This window comes from Amphiura filiformis, unplaced genomic scaffold (assembly GCF_039555335.1).
Source record: "Amphiura filiformis unplaced genomic scaffold, Afil_fr2py scaffold_21, whole genome shotgun sequence".
NCBI lineage: Eukaryota > Metazoa > Echinodermata > Ophiuroidea > Amphilepidida > Amphiuridae > Amphiura > Amphiura filiformis.
Window position 1 is genome coordinate 1,858,422 of NW_027305485.1, and position 21,949 is coordinate 1,880,370.

The 21,949-nt window shown below is 37.5% G+C and overlaps 1 protein-coding gene across 1 annotated transcript in view; it reads left to right on the forward strand.

Moving 5' to 3' along the window:
- The window catches only part of LOC140143358 (uncharacterized), a 130,471-nt gene extending 108,933 nt beyond the window's left edge, over positions 1 to 21,538 (forward strand). Inside the window, exons 9-12 of the mRNA XM_072165215.1 lie at positions 5,720 to 5,825; positions 11,300 to 11,535; positions 17,409 to 17,476; positions 20,373 to 21,538. Coding sequence (XP_072021316.1) covers positions 5,720 to 5,825; positions 11,300 to 11,535; positions 17,409 to 17,476; positions 20,373 to 20,393 — 431 coding nt within the window. The 3' untranslated portion in view covers positions 20,394 to 21,538. The remainder of the gene's footprint in view (positions 1 to 5,719; positions 5,826 to 11,299; positions 11,536 to 17,408; positions 17,477 to 20,372) is intronic.
- Positions 21,539 to 21,949: the final 411 nt, after the last annotated feature.

Below are 21,949 nucleotides of genomic sequence, written 5' to 3' on the forward strand. Positions count from 1 at the left end.
TTAATCCCCAAAAAATTGTATTTTTCTGGAATGGGGAGTAGTACAGGAATGTTCCCAGAAACCGACAACCCGTGGGGCTAGGAGGAGAGAGCAGAATAGCTAAAATGGGCTACCATATATGAAATCTGCCACACCCCTGTGGAAGCATTAAGAAAAGTCTTCCACAGAGGGAGTATGTTTTTAAAATTGAATTGGCAAGGGTTAATTATTTTGAAACACATACTCCCCCTGTATGGCTTTACCTATATACTCCGTCTATGGAATACTTTAGCTTAATCTTCCACAGGGGGTGTTGATTTCAAGTAGAATAACCCAATGTGTCCAAAATCACTCCATGGAATACTTTAGCTTTAAATATTCCACAGGGGGTGTTGATTTCAATTTGAACAGCCCAATGTGCCCAAAATAGTGTGATTTGGTATTATCTATACTAATAAAATAATGAGCTCTGTGTGTCTGTCTGTCTGTCTGTCAACCGAGGTCAAAGGTCATTATGGAGGGGTTAAATTTCAAACTTTGTCCAATCAGGCTCAAACTTGGTGGGTGGAATCCTTGCTCGGGGAATATGGCTAAGGTACCATTGAGGTCAACCGAGGTCAAAGGTCATTACGGAGGGGGTCAAATTTCAAACTTTGTCCGATCGGGCACAGACTTGGTGGGTGGAATCCTTGATACGAGGGCTTAACATGGTATAACGAATCCTCAATATGACAGGAACAGGAAGATTTCACCACTCCCTGTGAGGACTGCAATGTCTTCATAGCTGAAAATGATTTCTAAATTTCAAACGGATGTATCAAATAAAACTGAGGTCATCAAAGGTCAAAGGGGATCAAGTCAAGGTCATCTAGGGTCAGAGGTTAAATGGGGTCATTGGGGTCAAACAGCATCACTATCTGATGGTGGTGCTCTCACGTACAGCTACAGTGCCCTCACAGCTGCAGGTACTCTAGTTGTATAGAAAACTTGAGGCCACCCCCTCCCCGACCACTCCAGGCACCTCACTGCAGAACTTGAAGACTTGCCTTGATTTTTGATATTATCACTTGAAAATTACAATATAATTGATGAAACTTGGTCCAAGGTCCATTGGCATACAATTTTAAAAAGGAATTAGTTTCACCCAATTTTTGGGTGTAAAGCATCCAATTGTATCATTATTAGGTTTTGGATCCAATATTTTCACTCACTTGAATTCATCAAAACCGGAACCCATTTGTACACCTGGGTGGTGAGAGGAATTAGGGGTGTAGAGCCTTGTCTCAGTGCTCAACACGTTGGCGCCACAGGGATTTGAACTCACAACCTCAAGGTACCTCGTGATACAAGTCTTAAGACCACAGTGCAGTGTCCATGCACAGTGTGCATGATATTCTATTGCCATGCTCTAGTATCACAGACATAATTAGAGTGTTTCCATACACATAATATGAGCGCTTTGGCAGGAACCTGTTGATTAATCTCGGCACCTTGTGCATTAGATATTACTGATTAGCTCGTCTAGTATAATTTATAGGCTTGTTGTTGCCACTTTGAAACTGATCCATTTTATGATACGCTATGCTCAATATAGCATCATGCTTGATGAAAATGTAGATATATGTTTTCATGCATCATATGTGGCACTTCGTATCTTAGATGTTGCTATTAGAAAATTTAGACATTTTAAAGGCTTATTTTAATAAGCTTTTAAATAGTTAAAGCTATTTTGAGACTTAGGCCTTATGCTCAATCTGATTAGCAAGCTTCACAATACAGATTTTTAAAATAATTTTAACTCTTGCTTAGAAAGGATCCTTCTAATTATACTGGCACCTATGTATCTGATATGATGATTAATGAGGTTAGGAATCCTATAGAGTTACACCATTCGGCTATTTCAGTTGAAATCCATATACCACCTATGGAAGACATAACCTTAATCTTCCACACAGGGAGTGTGAATTTCAAATGGGGTTACCTGAATGGGTGACTCCATTTGAAATCTATACCCCTGTGTGATAGATTAAGCCCATGTCTTCCGTAGGGGGTGTATGGATTTCAACTGGAGTAGCCTGGATCCAACCAGGCCCAAAGCGGCAGTTGTGCAGTTGAGATACCGGCAAAATAGAGTGCAATTTTAAACAATAAAATATATTAGAAATTTCCATTGTAAGAGATGATATGCTTTGGATATATAGCAATAGCCTACTTGCTTACTGTCGCTAATGATGATGACCTTGAGGCCTTTACCTACTTTAATCTATGGCATTCACTCCCAACCAGGGGTTTGAGTGGTGCTATCTGCTTTATGATGATGGTCTTGATTTACCTTGATCTACCTTGATCTATGGCATTCACTCCAACCTACCTTGACATATGGCATCCACTCCCAACCTGAGTGGTGCCATCTGCTACATGGTGTCCTGCTACTTCCTTCCATCTTTAGCACCTAGAGCGTGCTTGCTCAGACCAGAGAGATAATTAGGTAACTGTCGCTAATTAATGATGGCCTTGACCTACCTTGACCTATGGCATTCACTCCAACCTGGGGTTGAGTGGTGCCATCTGCCTCATGGTGTCCTGCTACTTCCTTCTGTCTTAATAGCACCTAGAGCATGCTTCCTCAGACCAGAGAGATAAATACAGTAAATGTGACTAATTGATGATGGCCTTGACCTACCTTGACCTTTAGCATTCACTCCAACATGGGGTTGAGTGATGCCATCTGCTTCATGGTGTCCTGCCATTTCTTTCTGTCTTTTGCTAGCTTGCCAGCACATACCATCGAGATAATATGCACTTTGTTACAGTAACTGTCGCTAATTAATGATGGCCTTGACCTACCTTGACCTATGGCATTCACTCCAACCTAGCGTTGAGTGGTGCTATTTGCTTCATGGTGTCCTGTCACTTCCTTCTGTCTTGAGCACCTAGCGTGTTTGCTCAAACCAGAGAGATAATGTTCACTTTGTTACGGTCTGCTTTCAGGTATAATCACTCCATCTTTTTGATGGTCTCCGTCTTCGGTGGTTGCCATGGATATAGGCCCCAAATGCTAATTAATTTGGGAAAGCATGAAAGTTGATGATAGGAAATAAATTTTCAGTTTTTTAAATCTTTTTTTTTTTTGCCTGGTTGAATAGATTGTGTCATATAATGCGTCTCAAGGCTGGTCTCGAATTGTCTTGGGAATACATGATACACCATGCCCAATCATGCTTGTAGTAATAGTGTTACATTACAGTTATCTGTGAGCTGAAGCAGGACTCTGTAGATTATCTAAGTAGCTCACTTACCACGTATGAAGGCTATTCCAGTTGAAATCCATACACCCCCTAGCTATGGTAGACCTTAACCTCCCACACAGGGAGTGTGGATTTCAAACAGGGTTATCTGAATTGGTGACTCCATTTAAAATCTATACTCCCTGTGTGGGAGATTAAGGTAATGTCTTCTATAGGGGGTGTATGGATTTCAAATGGAATTGCCCAAAGCTGCACCATGTGTATATCTTGAGGCCTGTGATGTGTGTGTAACATGATGCTCCAATGTCGCCATTTCAGTATTTTTTGAGCAGAAATATGCGGCTAAAACCTTTAATTTTTGAGCTGAAATTTGCAGCTAATAACGTAATTTTTGAGATGAAATATGCAGGTAATAGTTGAGAACTTAATTTGAGCACTTACTGATACTGCCGGAATCAAAACATTCCTGTATTATATGTTAGCGATCACGGAATAGACTTTAATTTCCTGTTCCACTTCAGCTAGACATGAATTTAGTTTTTAAATGTACATCAAAACATTCCTGAATGTTGGTGATTATGCATACAGACATTTATTATGTTACAATGGGTATTCCAGTTAAAATCCATACACTGAATTTCAAATAGGGTTACCTAATTGGGTGGCTCCAATCGAAATCTATACACTCCCTGTGTGGGAGGTTATAGCTAGGTCATGTCTTTCACAGGGGGTGTATGGATTTTAACTGGAATAGCCCATTTTAGCTAGACGTGGAATAAGTTTTAAAATGTACATTTATCAAAACATTGGGCTATTCCATTTAAAATCCACACTACCCCTGTGGAAGATTTTGGAAATATCTTCTGCAAGGGGAGTATAAATTTCAAATGGAATTAACACATTAGGCAGCTCCATCTGAATTTCATACACCCTCTGAGAACGATTCAACTTGAATCTTCCACAGAGGGTGGGTGAGTTTTAAAGTGAGCTTCCTAATGTATTCATTCCATTTGAAATTCATACTCCCCCTGTGGCAGATATTTCCAAAATCTTCCACAGGGGTAGTGTGGATTTTAAATAGAATAGCACATTCCTATATGTTGGTGATTAGGCCTACAGACTTGTTATGTCCTGTTACATTTTAGCGAGACATCAAAGTTCCATCACAACTAGTTGACAAAATAAGTGGTAGTCTGCTGGTAGTCTAGACCACAAAATTTTTTCACCAGGCAACCAGAAAATACAAATTTGGTAGTCCGGATAGACCACCATTTGTTTTATTGAAGGATGTTGTCAACTTCATTATCTTACTTTTCCACTGAAAGTCTCAATGGTCACGTTCAATTTGTAACAACTTTCATGCCTAGTAAGAAGGAAAAAAAAGCTCAGAGGTTCGTCTACCAAAAAAGTTTTCAATGATTACTGTAAGCGAGTTAGAAAACATTTGCCCTTGCAACAGCACCCTTTTACAGCAATTTGGGGTGTTGAATTTAACACCATATGTGACGTGATCAAGGGGAATGAGTCACATGTCGGCAATTTTCAATAGGAGTTTTCTTACAACATTTTCTGGCAGTTTACGAATGCTACATTTTAATGCAAACCCCATCAAAATTGGACATCTGGTTACTGAGATATGAGCAATTTATCAATGGCTGAAAACAATATAAAACAAAAAAATTTGAACACTGTTTTTGAACACTATGCATCTGCAGACTATCAAAATCTTAATGACTACCTCTAGGAACCAGGTAGTTCATTCCTTTGAGGGACTTGAACCCCAAACTTCCATGCTCCCATCCAGTTGGCCCATTTTAGGGTGTGGAGTTTTAGTGGTGTGATATAATGCTCAGTTATGGGAGGCTGAAAACACCAACAATCACCAAGTTATTATTGATAATTTTCATGCGATCATTTTTTGTGGTGCAACAATTTAATATATTTTTGCTTGTTTTTAATTTTGCTATAAATGTTAAGTAGTTTTCATAGACTTACACATCCACAAAATAAACAGTTTCACACTTTTTAAATGCAAGAAGATTGTTGAAAGCAAGAAAATTAATGTAGTGCAAAAATGTTCACTCATACAGTGGCTTGCTATCTTAATTCCCTCCATGCTGGTGCCGACAGACGACAAGTTTCAAATTTTATTTTAAAATTTCAAATATTTCAGAAATGTAAATGTTCATGACTATATTTGGAATCAGCATGAAAAATGAGTACAAACAAGCCTAGTATTGGTTCAGTGGTTCTTAAGATAGCTCTTAATAATTTGAGAAAATATTTCAAAACTTTTGACTTTTTATGTTGAAGTGTATGGCTAGCATGCAGAGCATTCATATCTTAACCAAGTTGTCCAAAAGACATCCTCTGATTCACACACTTTCTATGAATTAAATGGGTCCCAACCCATGATATAGCTGATATAAACAGGAACTTTGTACAAGCTACTGAAAGAATGATTTATTATATGTTTTTGTTTTCATCTACAGCTCAACCAGAGGCAGAGTCGGAAAATGAGGAAGTGCTTCTAGAGTGGTTCAAACTGGTAAACGACAGGAACAAATTAATACGCAAAGAAGGAGAATATATTGCACAGTAAGTGAAGATGATTTATTGTGTATGTATTGAAGAATTAAGTGTGACCCAATATGCCAGTGAATACGGTAAATGGGCTATTCCTGTTGAAATTCATACACCCCCTATGGAAGACATGACCTTTGCGGCAAATAGGTGATTCCAGTTGAAATTCATACACCCCACTACGGAAGACATGACCTTAAATCTTCTACACAGAGAGTGTGAATTTCAAATGGGTTTACCTGAACAGGTGACTTCATTCGAAATCTGCATCCCAGTATGGGAGATTATGTTGCGTTAGGTTGTGTCTTCTGTAGGGGGTGTAAGGATTCCAACTGGAATAGCTCGGTGCCATTTTGATATATTCATGCGTGGAACAAGGTCAAACTGGGTCAAATTTATAATAATGCATTGAATGAAATTTGCAATCTATTCTGCCAGGTACAAGGCTAAGTTTTATGAAAATATAAGGAAAAAATTGTAAAATATATACATTTGATGTAATTAGGTAATGTGATTTTCAATTATTCATAACTTTTGAAAGGAAAGCTGTTTGCGTTAGCGCACGCTAAGAGCTACATGAGCAATCCTTATTAAAGCTCAAGCCCAAAGACACAAATTATCGTTCGATTTTGGGCTTTTGCCAATAATGCCGGTGCACTATTTCGGTCTCCATTGGGCTATTCCATTTAAAATCCACACTACCCCTGTGGAATTTTTTTGAAATATCTTCCGCAGGGGGAGTATTTCAGATGGAATGAATTTATTAGCAGCTCCATTTATAACTCACCCTCCATCTGTGGAAGAGCAAGGTTGAATCTTTCTCAGAGGGTGTATGAAATTCAAATGGAGTAGCCTAATGTTCTAATTCCATTTGAAATTCATACTCCCCTTGGGGAAGATATTTCCAAAATCTTCCACAGGGGTAGTGTGGATCTGAAATGGAAGAGCCCACAAACCAAGATGGCGGATTTCTCATAGCATTATTACAGACAGGGCAATTCTGAGTAGGGTCTCTTTGGGGTTAATCTCTCTGGTCCTGACAGGTCATCATGTTTGGAGATCCTGAAATCTGTTCAAGTAGAAAAATTCAATGCTTCCCATACCTAGGAACAATTTGCCTCAATGTTTCGTACTTTGACTGTTGAATTTTGCTCCTGGCTGTAAAAAAGTTCCCTCGGTTCCAATTACCAAGGGTAAATGAGTGCAAAAAATGTGGCCTGTGGTTATATTTGAAGTCTTGCATCTAATGTTTATCAACAGGTCCCTGGTATGAGGATGATTCAATCTAGATGCATGAGTCTTGATACAAGGAGCCCTTAAGCTTTTAACCTTGTATGGCCTCATCACATGAAGAGTTTAGATGCAAAATATGATATATGTAATGGCTGCCCTAGGTAAAATTTAGGCAGGGTATTTGTGTCAATGCACCTTTTTGGTAGATCCCATATTGTGTTTGGATGCAGATTGAAGACTACTACAAACTATTCACAAACAGTCAAAGTCCCTGTGCTTTGTATGCAGTGTATTCTCCCATATTCATGAGAGCCGATCGTTTGAGTGTGCATGTCTAACAATCATGCCAGCATTGCCTGCCTTTACACGATAGTGCATTTCGTAAAAATATGCGGTGTGTACGTAACAGTTTCGTCTGACGCACTACATGGAATGATCGGCCCTCATTAACGGGTGATGGTGGGACTTGACCTGTTTGCGAATAGTCTATAGTAGTCTGTGGTTTGGACCCTTGATGTCATCATGCCAATGTGCACATAGTCACAGCACACCTCACAACTTTCAAATGGACAGTATCAATGTTCGTTAACGATGCGCACATTGTGACGTCAAATGATGACATTAGGATCCAAATGCAAAGACCCATGTGATTTGCTGTAATGGTGAATTCAAAACAGTAACATGTACACTAAAATCTAAATGAACCCCCTGGACACTACTGGTCATCTCTGATGGACAGCATTTCTGATTGGTTGATAACTTGAAATGCTCATTTCAATTGCCAATGATGGCTAGGCTTTTAACTATTTATGGTCAAACTTGCATTTGCAGATAATCTTATTAATACCCTCCTTGATTGGTTCAAAATTGGACACAATATTCATTTTGGCCAATCGGCAGGTAGTTCTCATAGGGTTAACAGTAACTATAAAGATGAAAGTAACTCAAGGCAGCAATGATGTGTATCACATTTGCATCGGAACTCTTCACATTTTGCTGGCTTCAAATGTAATGAGTCATAGAATAACACGTTTTCTTATCAACAACACCAGTTAAAATTCATCAGCAAATTAATTTTGTTTCTTCAAAGTTTCACTTGACTGCATCTTGTTGTCATAGCATCCAATCATCAGTGGGCTGTTCCTTTTGAAAACCTTACCCCCACTGTGGAAGAATTCCAACCAAAGTAAACGGTTTAGTGGAAAAGGTATGGAAGATTTTGGAATTCAAAACAAGTCTAATTTTAGGTCAAATTGTGCAAATTTCAACCAGATTTTATCATTTTTCACACAATTATCCACTGGAATTTCATATAAATTTAGCCAAAAAATTCTGCTGGATTAAACATAAGGTTGCAACTAGAAATGAGATGGCAATGAAATCTTCCACAGGGGGTGTGTTGATTTTAAATGGAACAGCCCATTAGATGAGTCTTGTTCCTGTAAACCCTCAAGTCTTGTACACAATCTTGATCCAACTTGGTACAAAATCGTGGCTGAAGTTTAGTCATACATGATGTGATTATACATCAACAATAACAAGTTTCTTATCAACAACATTGGGAAAAATTCCATTGCGGAATTGATTTTGTTTGTTTAAGATTATGCTGAAGTGTTTTGTGTTGTGACAACAGATGCATAATAATGGAGACTCATGGCACATTTGTTTCAAAAAATAAATTATAAACCACTTGTGGTATCCTATATTACTAGGATCCACACCACTATACTTTGATCAGCTCGTAATCGGTGGGCCTTTGCGGATTAATATCAAAATATTTTCTTTTGAGAATTTTCTTGTGACATCTCGCCACAAGCATCACAAATTGTTATTTCAAGTCTTATACTTTGTCTACATTCTACTTTCTTTAACACCAGTGGCGTGCGCAAAGGGTTGAGGCAGGGGGCACAGGCCCCCCACTTTTGTTGGTCATTCGAAATGACTGATTTCGCCCGTGCCTTACACTCCTAATCAGACTCCATTCGGGGGAACTGAACAACCTGCCCCCACTTTCAATGTGCTGCGCACGCCACTGTTTAACACACAAAATATGGACCAGGCAGGTCAACTAATCGCACTCTTACATGGGTCTACTTTTCGACATAGTGGTAAAAGCCTAATATTTCCTGCCTATTGCCAGCTGATCAAACTATAATACATTCCCCTGTACTTTACTGTGTAAAATGATATTCAAGTGCAAGTTTCTCAGCTATAAAGCAACTGTTTGTTTTAAATGTACAAAGATGGGCTGAATGGAATGACTAAGATCTAGGTAGTCATAAAAGATGAAACAAAAAAGTTTTGAGATATAACCTGTCAAATGGGATCTATGTTTTATAATCTACCAGAACTGAATCCACATTACAGAACTGAATCCAATTATTATTGACCAAATTTGTATCTCTTAAAAGCCTCAAAATTTTTACCCAAAATTGTACTGTGAGGAGATAATTTGACTTAAATAGTCCAGGAATAGGGTCTTCTTAATGATTTGATCACAGGTTTGCACCAGAACACATGTTTTCCCCGGATATTTTCATAGAACATAATTTTTCTCTCAATTTCATTAATGAGGGCCAATCATTCCATGAAGCATGACATGACGAAACTGCCACGCCTGTACAGCATATATTTCACATCTTTTCCGTAAACGCATAGGCACTCAACACTTGATCATGTTTGCACAACATGTTCAGGACTTGTTACGACACTAACCTCTCAGACACAAACAATCTGCCCTCATGAATATTGGAGAATTCTCACAGCATTCAAAGCAGGGGGAATTCACCTGTTGGTGTGCTATCTGCAGATTTTTAATCTATGACTGCTATGCATATACAATGAGTCAGGACTCTGTTTTCATACTCTCCTTGATTAGGGTTGGGTGCATTGATATTTGTCATGTACCAAGGGGGTGACACTAAATTCACGGTTGTTCTATTAGCAACGCAAAACCTATGAAAATTTCCGCTGGTTTACTAGCTAGAAAGTGAGGCCAGTTATCGATCCGTTATGAATAATTCATGGTCGACCCTTTGGATCATGTTAATTGATATTGGCAAATAACAACGTTGTTAGTTTTGCGAACTTTGCCTGTTCAATGAGAGTATAGCGCCCCTCAATACATCTGGGCACAAACCAGGCAAAAACGATCCAGTTTAATGAAATGGCGGACGGGTATTCCCATCAGGCACCAGTGATATGTTTTTTCAAAGAAAGTCTACTAATTTGATATGAAATGACATGTTGCAATTGCAAAGTCAAAATTAGGACTTGCTGTCAATAATATGAAGGAAATATGTGACAGAAGCAAGGTGTGAAATACAAGTAGTATTTAAGTTATAATAACCTTTGATACCCGACCTGACCTTCCATCATGGCGGCTTATTAAATCTTATGTATTTCTATTATGCTCTCAAGTAAAATAAAATACCACTCTGCACTAAGCAGACAGAATGTTACTTGGCTCCCAGCATGAATTATTGATTTTATACGGAGGTAAAGAAATGCACATGTATGTGCAAGCCGTGCATCAATACTCCAAATATTTACGGTAAATCTGAATAGTGGTCACATGTTGATATATCATGTGTTCGGGAAATCACGTGGCAACATTTTAAGATTTCAGGCTTGTTTACTAGTTAATTGCCATTTGTACGCTTTATTATTTATCTTTGTTAATTAACATATATTTTAAATGCTGATAAATCGTGGTTGGCTGCCCATGATATCTGTTAAATTCAATGTTTTATGAATATAATTCTACCACGCAGAGGAGGTCACGCAGCAGAATTTCACATCACCTGACTTAGCTAGATTTTGAAGCTCTGCTCTTCAAATTCATGTAAATTTCAAAGTTTATACATTTAATATATTTAATATGATACTCATTTTTTGTTATAACCAACTGGTACACGAAATATACTAGCTTATTACCTATACAGAAAGGTGATTATCAGCCTCCACTCAGCAAATTGACATGTCCGGCATATGCAGCCATTCTCCGTCCCTGCTCCGTCTGGATAACATGACTGTCGCCCTCAATACGTCTGGGCACAAATTTAAATAACAATACGCTATTTACATATCAATTCGGCCTCATGCTAATTAATGCTGCCCCATCCAGGAGTTCATCTATGCATGTACTCTCCTTGATTAGGGTTGGGTGCATTGATACTTGTCATCTGAACTGCAACAATATTATTCCCAGTCATTAACCTGTAGGCCCCTAATAAAAACTGAATTCTTTTTCATAGGCTCCAAATGCAAGAGCTCGAAGTGGAACACGCAGACATTGAATACGAGCTGCGTATCCTAATGAACAAACAAGAGCATGAGAGAATCGACGCAGACGCAGAGAGAGAGGAGAAGCTTCTTGAGATGTTGGTCGATGTGGTGACGAGACGAAGCTTGGTAGTGGATAGGCTAGAGGCTGATAGGATACGAGAGGAAGAAGAGGATGAGAATATCCGGCAGATGATGGCAGAGAGTGGTAAGTTATGAGTGTATCTTGCAAAGGACAGTTAAAGGAAGTGTCCGGCAATCACAACATTATGTTACAAAAATAATTATCAAGCACGAATCACATGGTTTTATTTAAAACAAACTCATATTAACCATATAAACAAATAAAAACAGCCATCTCTCAACACGCGATATTCAAAATTCCCGTGCCGAAATTGTCTAGAGCAATGACGTCCTAATAATTCAATGAAGCCTGACGACAAATGAGCACAACTAACCATGACGTCATTGCTCTAGAAAATTTCGGCGCAGGAATTTCGAATATTGCGTGTTTAGAGATTGCTGTTTTTATTCATTTTTATGGTTAATATGAGTTTGTTTTAAATAAAACTATGTGATTCGTGCTTGATAATTATTTTTCTAACATATAAGACATAATGTTGTGATTGCCGGACACTTCCTTTAAGCCCAGCGAGCAGTCAACCAGTATAACACAAGGCTAACTTTGGTGATATATCAATATCATGTTGCTATAACCTGTCCCTATATATGTATAATCTGTGAAGTGTTGTGCATGAATTGCCAAGGACTGGTTGTCCTCTACCATCAGTATAATTATTTGGGTTTCATCACTGTGAGAGAACCACAACAATAGACTGCACTATAGTATTCAGCAAATTCCGACTGCCCTATCTGATTATCCCGTAAAAATAACTAGGTCATGCGATGCTATGCAGCTTGACTATGGAATGAGGTGCTGATGTGATGATGAGTTCCAATCGGAACTCCATGCACTTCTGTGTTTACGCCATAAACAGCGCCAAATTGGCAGACCGCTGAAGAACATTGCTGAAAACTATAGACTATGAGTGCAGGTGAACAGACATGGAATGTTGAACATTAATGGGCTATTCCACTTGAAATTCACACCACCCCTGTAAAAGATTTTGGAAATATCTTCCACAGGGGGGTATGTTTTTCAAATGTAACTGGTCCCCCTGTATTATGGCTTTATCCGTATCTTCCACAATTGGAGTGAGTATTTCAAATGGAAGATACCTAATTGTCTATTCTATTCAAAACTTATACTCCCTCTGTGGAAGACTTTAGCAAAGACTCCCACAGGGGTAGTGTGGATTAATGGAATAGCCCAATTGCACCAAATTTACATCCCACATTCATGTACTGCATTGATTTCGTTCACCTAGTGCTGGCCAATGCTTTAAATAATTGTGTCCCTTTTGCCTGTGTGATTAATGTCACTGATCACCAATATCTTCATGATGTGAATGTCTGACTTGAGGACTGAACTGGACATGACCTGTTTTACAGTATGTAAGATTGGGCTATTCCATTTAAAATCCATACTCCCCCTGTGGAAGATTTTGGAAATATTTTCTGCAGGGGGAGTATGAATTTCAAATGGAATTAACACATTAGCAGCTCCATTTGAAACTCACTCTCCCTCAGAGGAAGATTCAGGTTGAATATTTTTCAGAGGGTGTATGAAATTCAAATGGAGCTGCATTATGTGCTTATTCCATTTGAAATTCATACTCCCCCAAAGGCAGATATTTCCACAATCTTCCACAGGGGTAGTGTGGATTTTAAGTGGAATAGCCCATTGCACTAACTTGTTACATAAAAACCATGTCAGACTTTTGAACTCAAGTTAGTAGACCAGTTCAGCTTCAAAATTTTTCTTTGAGACTTCTGATTAAATTAATTGATTGATTGATTGATTGATTGATTGATTGATTGATTGATTGATTGATTGATTGATTGATTGATTGATTGATTGATTGATTGATTGATGGATGGATGGATTGATTGAATTCTGATTAAATTAATTGATTGATACTTTGATTGATTGATTGATTGATTGATTGATTGATTACTTGCTTGCTCAATTGATTGATGATAAGCTGATGGAAATGCCTATAACAGCGAGCACATGACCGCCTGAACTGGATAACAGATATGTCTATTTCAACTTCAATTACACGTCTGTCCAATATACAGATGTTATGGTCCACCATTTTATATATGTATCGATCGGTAAAACCTAGTGTAGTGATGATTGTTGATGTGTTTTTCTCTGTGTAGGTTATGTTGTTCCTATAGATCCTGTAGATCCTGAACCCATACAACGCCATTACTCTTATTAATTACGGTAAACATAGCACCCAATGCATGCATTCTGTGCATGTCTACCTGCATGGACCCGCACTGTATGTTAAGTGCACCTTGGCAGTTTGGTAAATCACTGCGCTTTTTTTATTATAAGAAAACTTTTGGAAATATGATGAGATTTCAATTTACTTTAAGGGATGGGGTATGAGCGTTTGGACAGTATTTATTGTGGGACATTAGAGCACATCAGACATATCGAATTGCATTCTTAATACTGAAGAATGTCCTTCTGATATCAAATAATTTTGATTTTTTTGAAATTACGCAATGTAATACACATTTTATGGCAAATGATTAAAAATTTGATATTTTTGATATTTAACAGTACTCGAAGTAAACTTTATAAATCTGATGATTTATACTTAAAGTGTATGTAGGTGGGATGAAAAGCCGACCATCAATTGAAAAGTTTGACCTTTCGTGTTGAAGATATGGATTTTTTTCCCAAAACACCAAAACAAATTAGGTCTTTTTGGGAAAAAATTCCATTCCAAATTTACTTCAAGACTGTTATATATCAAAAATGTGAAAAATATCAAATTTTAATAATTTGTCATAAAATTTGTATTATATCGTGAATTTCAAAAATGAAAATTATTTGATATCAGAAAGACATTCTTCAGATTCAGAATGCAATTCGATATGTCTGATGTGCTCTCATATCCCACAAAAAATACTGTCAAAACGCTCAAAACGCTCATTCCAGATCCCTTAAACAATACTGCCAATTTAAAAGAGGAAAATAAAAGGAAGGGACAAAAATTAGATAATGAATGATGAAAGTGAAAAGGAAGTATGAAAACTATGAATGAAAGAAATATATTTGGAAAGAAGATGATTAAAATCAGTAAGGTATAAAAGATTAAAGCAAAAGAAGGAAACAAAAGAATGCGGAAAAATGATAAATGGAAGAAAAAGAAGGTAAGGTATTTGGTCATACACTTGGAACAGTTAATTTTTGCATGCAGATTAGTTTTGAATGCATGAAAGACCAATAAATTTATTATGAAACTTGCAAGAATATGGTATACTTTTTGCATTTTTTTTTTTTAAAAAAAAGTTAAAAACATTCTTTATTAGGAAAATTGAGTTTGTTAAAGTAGTGCATGTATAATCATGTCAAATGTTTGTTTGTTACACTGCTTGGCATGTATTGATGTCAGAACTTTTCATTGAACTTTTGGCAATTTATAAGCCTGAAAAGATAAGTTAATGGGTATCAGTGTCATTCAGGTATTAGGGTATTTTATTAATTTACTTTATACTACACTTTGTAGAGTTTAGTAGTGATGCCAGTAATTTTATGCGGTTGCGCCTCAAGCATGTCAACAAACTTCCGTGCATGTGTGCCCACGCAGAAATTTTTATGTTAAATATATATCAAAAGTATATCAAAAATATGTTAAATGGCATTTTGATACAAATTTGATATATCAAAACTATATCAAATAGATTTTGACATATATTTGATTATATCAAATATGTGTCAAAAAATTGAAGTATGTCAAAACTATGTCAAATTTAACTTAGATTCTCAAATGAAAAATCGGCAAATTATGTTAGCCCGCATGATTTGAACCTTTCTCCAGTGAAATATGCACCCAAGTTCCTTCCAAAGTCAAGGTGAAATAAAGTATAATCCCATGTCCAATAAGATAGCTTTTGAGTTTGAAAAATCTGGGCCGTATTTTTCAGAATCTACCCATTTAGGCTATTCTGAACAAGGGTGAAAAAAAATAAGTGTTTCTATCAGGACACAGTTTTGGAAAAAATAGTAAGTCCTGGTTCACATGAATTTAGTCGGGACCAGGACTCACTTTAGTCTAAACAGGACTCACTTTTGTGTTAGTAACAGTCAGAATTGAAGCCAAAATGGTCTAATGGTATATTATACAAATATTAACTGTCTATGAGTGTGATGGTCGAAATAATAATCACGAGGTGAAAGATGGATTGTAACAGTACACGAGCAGGAACGGCGAGTGGAATGGAACAATACATCTTTCACCGAGTTATTATCTTTCGACCATTACACGAATTTAAGACAGTTAATATTTGTTTTATATCACTCATGCATAAATTCTATTACTAAAATACTATTCAAGGTAGGAAATACATTTTTTTTTTATCATAACACCATGTTTGCCGTGATATACTTCACATTTTGGGGTCCACCCATAAATAAATCGGCGAGTCAAGAGTCAGCGCCTGACGGCTTGGCGCAGGCGCACTCGGCAGAGCACATGATGGTAAAGACTATCACACGGAGAGGGTGATAGTAAAAATGATAAATGGTAATCAACCAATGAACTGTCTAGAATTTATGTATGAGTGATATAAAATTTAATAGTCAACTTTCAACAATAATAGCTCAAATTCTGACCTCACCACAGAATTAGAAGCAGAGAACCAGGACTCGACCGCCATCTTGATACAGGCTTGGAGTAAAAATTGGGGGCATTCGGTTTCCCTCGGAATGCGCTCGAGGCATTTCGTTGTCATGCAAGCGCGACATGGATGATGGGCGCATTTGAGAGATGCACTTGATGTGACCTGCACGCGAGTACCAAATCGCTTCAGATGAGACGCAGAATTGTTTTCGTTCGTCTCCGCACACCGTCAGCAAGCACACGAATACCCCCAATTTTCTCCCCATAGCTGACGGCACGATTGTATGTGACGATATAGGGAGTCCCGGTTCTCCTTCTCTAATTCTGTGGACCTCACATATTTCAGCAAAACCCATTTTGGTTCACCATTTTGCATTTCTGAGGATATTATTAATATGTATAGACTGTATGGTGACGGGCTATGGTTCAGGACAAAAAGTGTAGCCTGGTGTTGTGATTTTTAATCCCAATGGGATATAGTAGGCAACTATTGGGCCTCAAGCAAGGCCCGTAGCCCACTTATTTTCACCCTTGATTCCTGAGTGGCCATCAACCCCTCAACCCCAAGTAGCCTGGGCAGGGCCCGTAGCCCACTTATTTTCACCCTTGATTCCTGAGTGGCCATCAACCCCTCAACCCCAAGTAGCCTGGGCAGGGCCCATAGCCCACTTATTTTCACCCTTGCTTCCTGAGTGGCCATCAACCCCTCAACCCCAAGTAGCCTGGGTAAGGCCCGTAGCCCACTTATTTTCACCCTTGATTCCTGGTGGCCATCAACCCTCAACCCCAAGTAGCCTGGGCAGGGCCCGTAGCCCACTTATTTTCACCCTTGATTCCTGAGTGGCCATCAACCCCTCAACCCCAAGTAGCCTGGGCAGGGCCCATAGCCCACTTATTTTCACCCTTGCTTCCTGAGTGGCCATCAACCCCTCAACCCCAAGTAGCCTGGGCAAGGCCCATAGCCCACTTATTTTCACCCTTGATTCCTGAGTGGCCATCAACCCCTCAACCCCAAGTAGCCTGGGTAAGGCCCATAGCCCACTTATTTTCACCCTTGATTCCTGAGTGGCCATCAACCCCTCAACCCCAAGTAGCCTGGGCAAGGCCCATAGCCCACTTATTTTCACCCTTGATTCCTGAGTGGCCATCAACCCCTCAACCCCAAGTAGCCTGGGTAAGGCCCGTAGCCCACTTATTTTCACCCTTGATTCCTGAGTGGCTCTCAACCCCTCAACCCCAAGTAGCCTGTGACTCGTCCTGTTGCATTTTTTCTATGTCTTACAATTTATTGTTTATTTCTGATATTCTCTTTATACAGGTTTAACCAAAGAAACAAATGAAAAAGAAAAGAAAAAGAAGAAAGGAAGTAAAAAGAAAAAAGACAAGGTACCTGAGTCTGATGATAAATCTGATGATAAATAAATTATTTTGTACTTGCGTAAGCCATTATTTTTGTCAGTAGTTCATTTTTGAGAAGAAAAATAATTTTGCATGGAAACACATTGTATATGTATTGTACACAGAATAAATTAGTGTAGTGCAGAGTTTTAATTTTGTGGAAATTGCAAGTTGGAAGATGATGGAATTGTGGGCGAATTCTAATCATGAAAATAATGGCTTTCTCAGTGGTGCTATAGTTTGATCCGCTCGTAATCTACGGGCCTTATAACATCGCAGATTAATATGCATATATTTTATTTGGAGAATTATCTTGTGAAATCTCGCCAGAAGTATTACAAATTAATATTTGAAGTCATATACTTTGTCTACTTTCTTTAACATGCAAAATGTAGACTAGGCAGATCAATAATATCCTTCTTTACGTGGGTCTGATCTACTTTTCGGCGTAGTGGTAAAAGCCTAATAATTCCCGCCAATTACGAGCTGATCAAAGTATATATCAGTATATAAACATCTCAAAAAAAGTAACTGACCCCCCTTAAATAATGACCATTATTTAAAAACGGGTGATTGTATTACAAATCTGTAAAATGTGTTGGAAGCGGCATTTATTTCTGCACATTTTGACACCTCATTTGTAGCAATTGACTAAATATTGACGTCACAGCGTACATTTAAATCAATGTAGCCCAAGATCTGAAAGTTGCAGTAAATTCTATTGATTTTGCATTCAGTGTAATGGAAGGAAATCTGTGTAATGATATGTGAGTGTTTTTTGTATTGTAAAAATTTGTGTGTAAGTGCAACTTTTAAATCTGGACCTCATATTTTATTGTTTTCTGGGCTATCGTATCAAATGAGGTGTCAAAATGCCCAGAAATGAATTCTGCTTCCAACGCATTTAACAGATTTGCAATACAATAGCCCCTTTTTAATTAATGGTCGTTATTTAAGGGGGGTTAGTTACTTTTTTTGAGATGTTTAGTTCAAAGACATTACACCCAGAGAGAACAGACTCCATCATGTTTACGTGTCACTCACAGTGGAGGGCAAAAAAGTGTGTGCTTGCATGTTTTAAAGGGCATGGTTGTTTGCATTCTGACTGTAAAACGTGTCGATAGCTCTAATCACTACAGATGCAAACCTAAAGCTGAAATGCTCAAGTTCAAAAAATGCAAGGTATTGTTCGATATTGGGCTCTTGCCGATAAACGTTTTGGTCTCCATGCACGACAAACCAAGATAGGTGTATTTACCATAGCGTTATGTAAGGGGCAGTTCTGAGTCGGTTCTCTTTGGTATAATATCTTTGGTATAGCTTCAACAAATGGGCTATTCCAGTTACAATTCATATACCCCCTATGGAAGACAATAATCTTAGTCTTCCACACAGGGAGTGTAGATTTCAAATGAAGTCAACAATTCTGGTAACCCCATTTGAAATTCATACTCCCTGTGATTAAGATTAAGGTCATGTCTTCCATAGGGGGTGTATGGATTTCAACTGGAATAGCCAACATGTTTTACAATTTACACTTTTGTTAAAATAAAGTCATGCATTCGTAATATGAAAAGTGAAAAAAAAACACATTTTAGTTTATTTACGATTTATTTTGTAGTACATTTAACAAGGTCATCAACATTTTCATACTTATTTTTGCTATGAACAATTAGTACAAAACCAACCTAGAAAATGCCAAATTGAACAAATGTTTATACAACTCCTAAATATATTTGCATTTCCCTGCTTACTAACTGCATGATAAAACAATTAGCCATGACATAACACACGAGTAGGCCAATAGCATATAAAACAGTGAATATAATTCTGAAGTTTGTATTCTAGAGAGTGGTGTCAATTTATATAATACTTTCATGCAAAGTATGTGCAAACAGCCAGGGGGCAGATTCCACATTCCATTGTGGAAAATCTTACCCCCCCCCCCCCTTTGTGATGATGGCCGCTGTAATTTTGACATTTTTCATAAAATTTTTCCCTGCTCGCAGCAAAAATTCTGGGAAAATCCTGGCTATGCCACTGCACGGCTAAAAGTAGAGAGGCCACTTACTTTCAAAGTTACAGCTGTTTTATGATATATTTTGGTAAAAAAATCACAAAACTGCCTTTTTCAACCTAAATATCTCAGCTCACGTCACTCTTCAGAAATGCCATCCAGGTTAAACAGAAAGATGAGACCCTAATGGTTAATTCTAACCTGACTGGCACCTTTGTCTAAAAGTGTTGCACAAAAATCTTAACTAGAGCAGATCGATGTGGCCACTCTACTATAATGTTGATCAAATTGAAAGCAAAAGTTTTAATTTGGCCCTGGGGTTACAAAGGTTCATTGGATTATATAATATGCATGATATAGACACAATTACATTATATACCATAATAAATCTTCTAATATTATGTTATTTTGTTTGTTTAAATTTTTTTTGACGCTTGTTTTCATTTCAACACTGGGTTTAAAATCACTCAATGGATTAAAAGTAAGCATGGACACTACAGGCTTTGATCTATTTTCAAGTTTCTGCAGTTTATTTCAAAAATATCAATCGCCAAAATTGCTGCATGTTTTATTTGCTACTTCATCTAGAGTACAAAAGCAAAACTAACACACTTCATGTGTAATGTGGTCGAGAAAAACAAGACTTACGGTACAGTACACATCGTTTGGAATTTCAAAACCAATTTTTCCGACAAAGCACTTGTACTGCTTGATCACATCACATATACACCAACCATATATAAGTTATATTTAAGACCATAATCTTCCATCAAATCACTTTTGCACCCTTAACTATTATCATTTGTTCTTTTTGTTTTCTCTCTCTCCTTTCTTCATTTGTGTATGTTATGCATTCACTAAATTTAGACGATATGGCATGTAAGGTAGCAACCCCCCACCTATCCATCCAGCTGTGATGTATTGCCAGATGGTTTGCATGTAAAGCCATCATTTTCTGCTGCTGTCGCTGCCACATATATCTGTATAGGACTAACCTTCCTACCCATCTTAATATTGCTGAATATTGGGCTCTGTGATTCCAAGAAAGAAGATCAGTCAAGCTGTGATGACCACTACATAGTGAAATATTAAAGGGGCATTTTGTGATCCACAGCCTCATCCCACCCTCACTTACTTAAAAAACTGTTGAGATTTTTGTACTTTATGAGAAACTTTGGACTACAAAATGTTTGTGTGCATAAACGTTCTTGCAGATTTGGTCGTTTGACAAAGGCAACAATGTGTTTTTTTCTGAAATTATAACACAGTGGCCTATGGGGCACTATAATACATTCATTTATGTATAACTTGCAAAATTCAACATCCGAATCAACTAAAATTTTGGAAATAAGCTTTTTAGTGAATATCTGTTGAACCACACCCTAAAATGAGGATGCTAAAATCATGTACCTTTAAGTCATAATTACTTTAGATTAGAGAACAATGACTTATTCAATGTTGCATGCATGTGCCTGAATATAAGGCTTTGTGACTCAGAGAAAGTAGATCAGTTGATGTGTTATGACTACTGCCTCGTAAATAAGTCACGACTTTAGAGCACAATAACTTATTCAATTTTACATTTGCCCATGGATCATATTTTAGAATCTATATGATTTGCCCTTTTATTGGGGTTTGTGACTCCTAAGAATGAAGATAAGTTGAGATTTGATGACTGTTTTATAAAATAAGTCATGACTTCAGAAGAGCACAATAACTTATTCAATTTTTGTATTTGCCTCTGATGTATGGGGTTGATACATAATCTGACTCCCAGCTATAAAAGATTTGTCATCTCATCATAAAAATGATGATAAAGCTGATTTACTCTGTACAAAATACAGTCCACCTTCAAGAGGAAACCGTGACATAATGTTTAGTGTTTTTAAAGCAAAGCAGAACTGCATTTCTATTGATATAAACATTTCTTTGGAAGCCACTACTTTCTTGAATTATTTCATCTTCCCATGTGGCATTTTAATGATCAAAAGAAAAAAAGATAAAATGCAAAAATGAATGTTGTTATTGTGGTTCATATACAGGGTTCGAATTCAGTCAATTTTTTTGCATCGCAGTTTGTGCTATGCAAAACACATGTTTGCATAGCAGTATAGCACTTTTAGCTATGCATTTTGGAAAAGTGCATATAGCAGTTGATGGAAATTGCATCGCATTTTGCGATGCGATACCGTCGAATTCGATCGCTGTTCATATAAGATGGCATTTTCTGTAGTATCATGTTATTCTTATTCATACAGCCAGGATATTTTAAATTACTGTATAACAGAATATTTCAGTGGTATTAAATTTGTATACATTCACATTCTTGTGAAGTTTTAATCATATAGCAATAATTTGTTTAGTGGCATTGGACTATTCCAGATGAAATCCATACACCCCTATAGAAGACATGATCTTCATCTTCCACATAGGGAGTATGCATT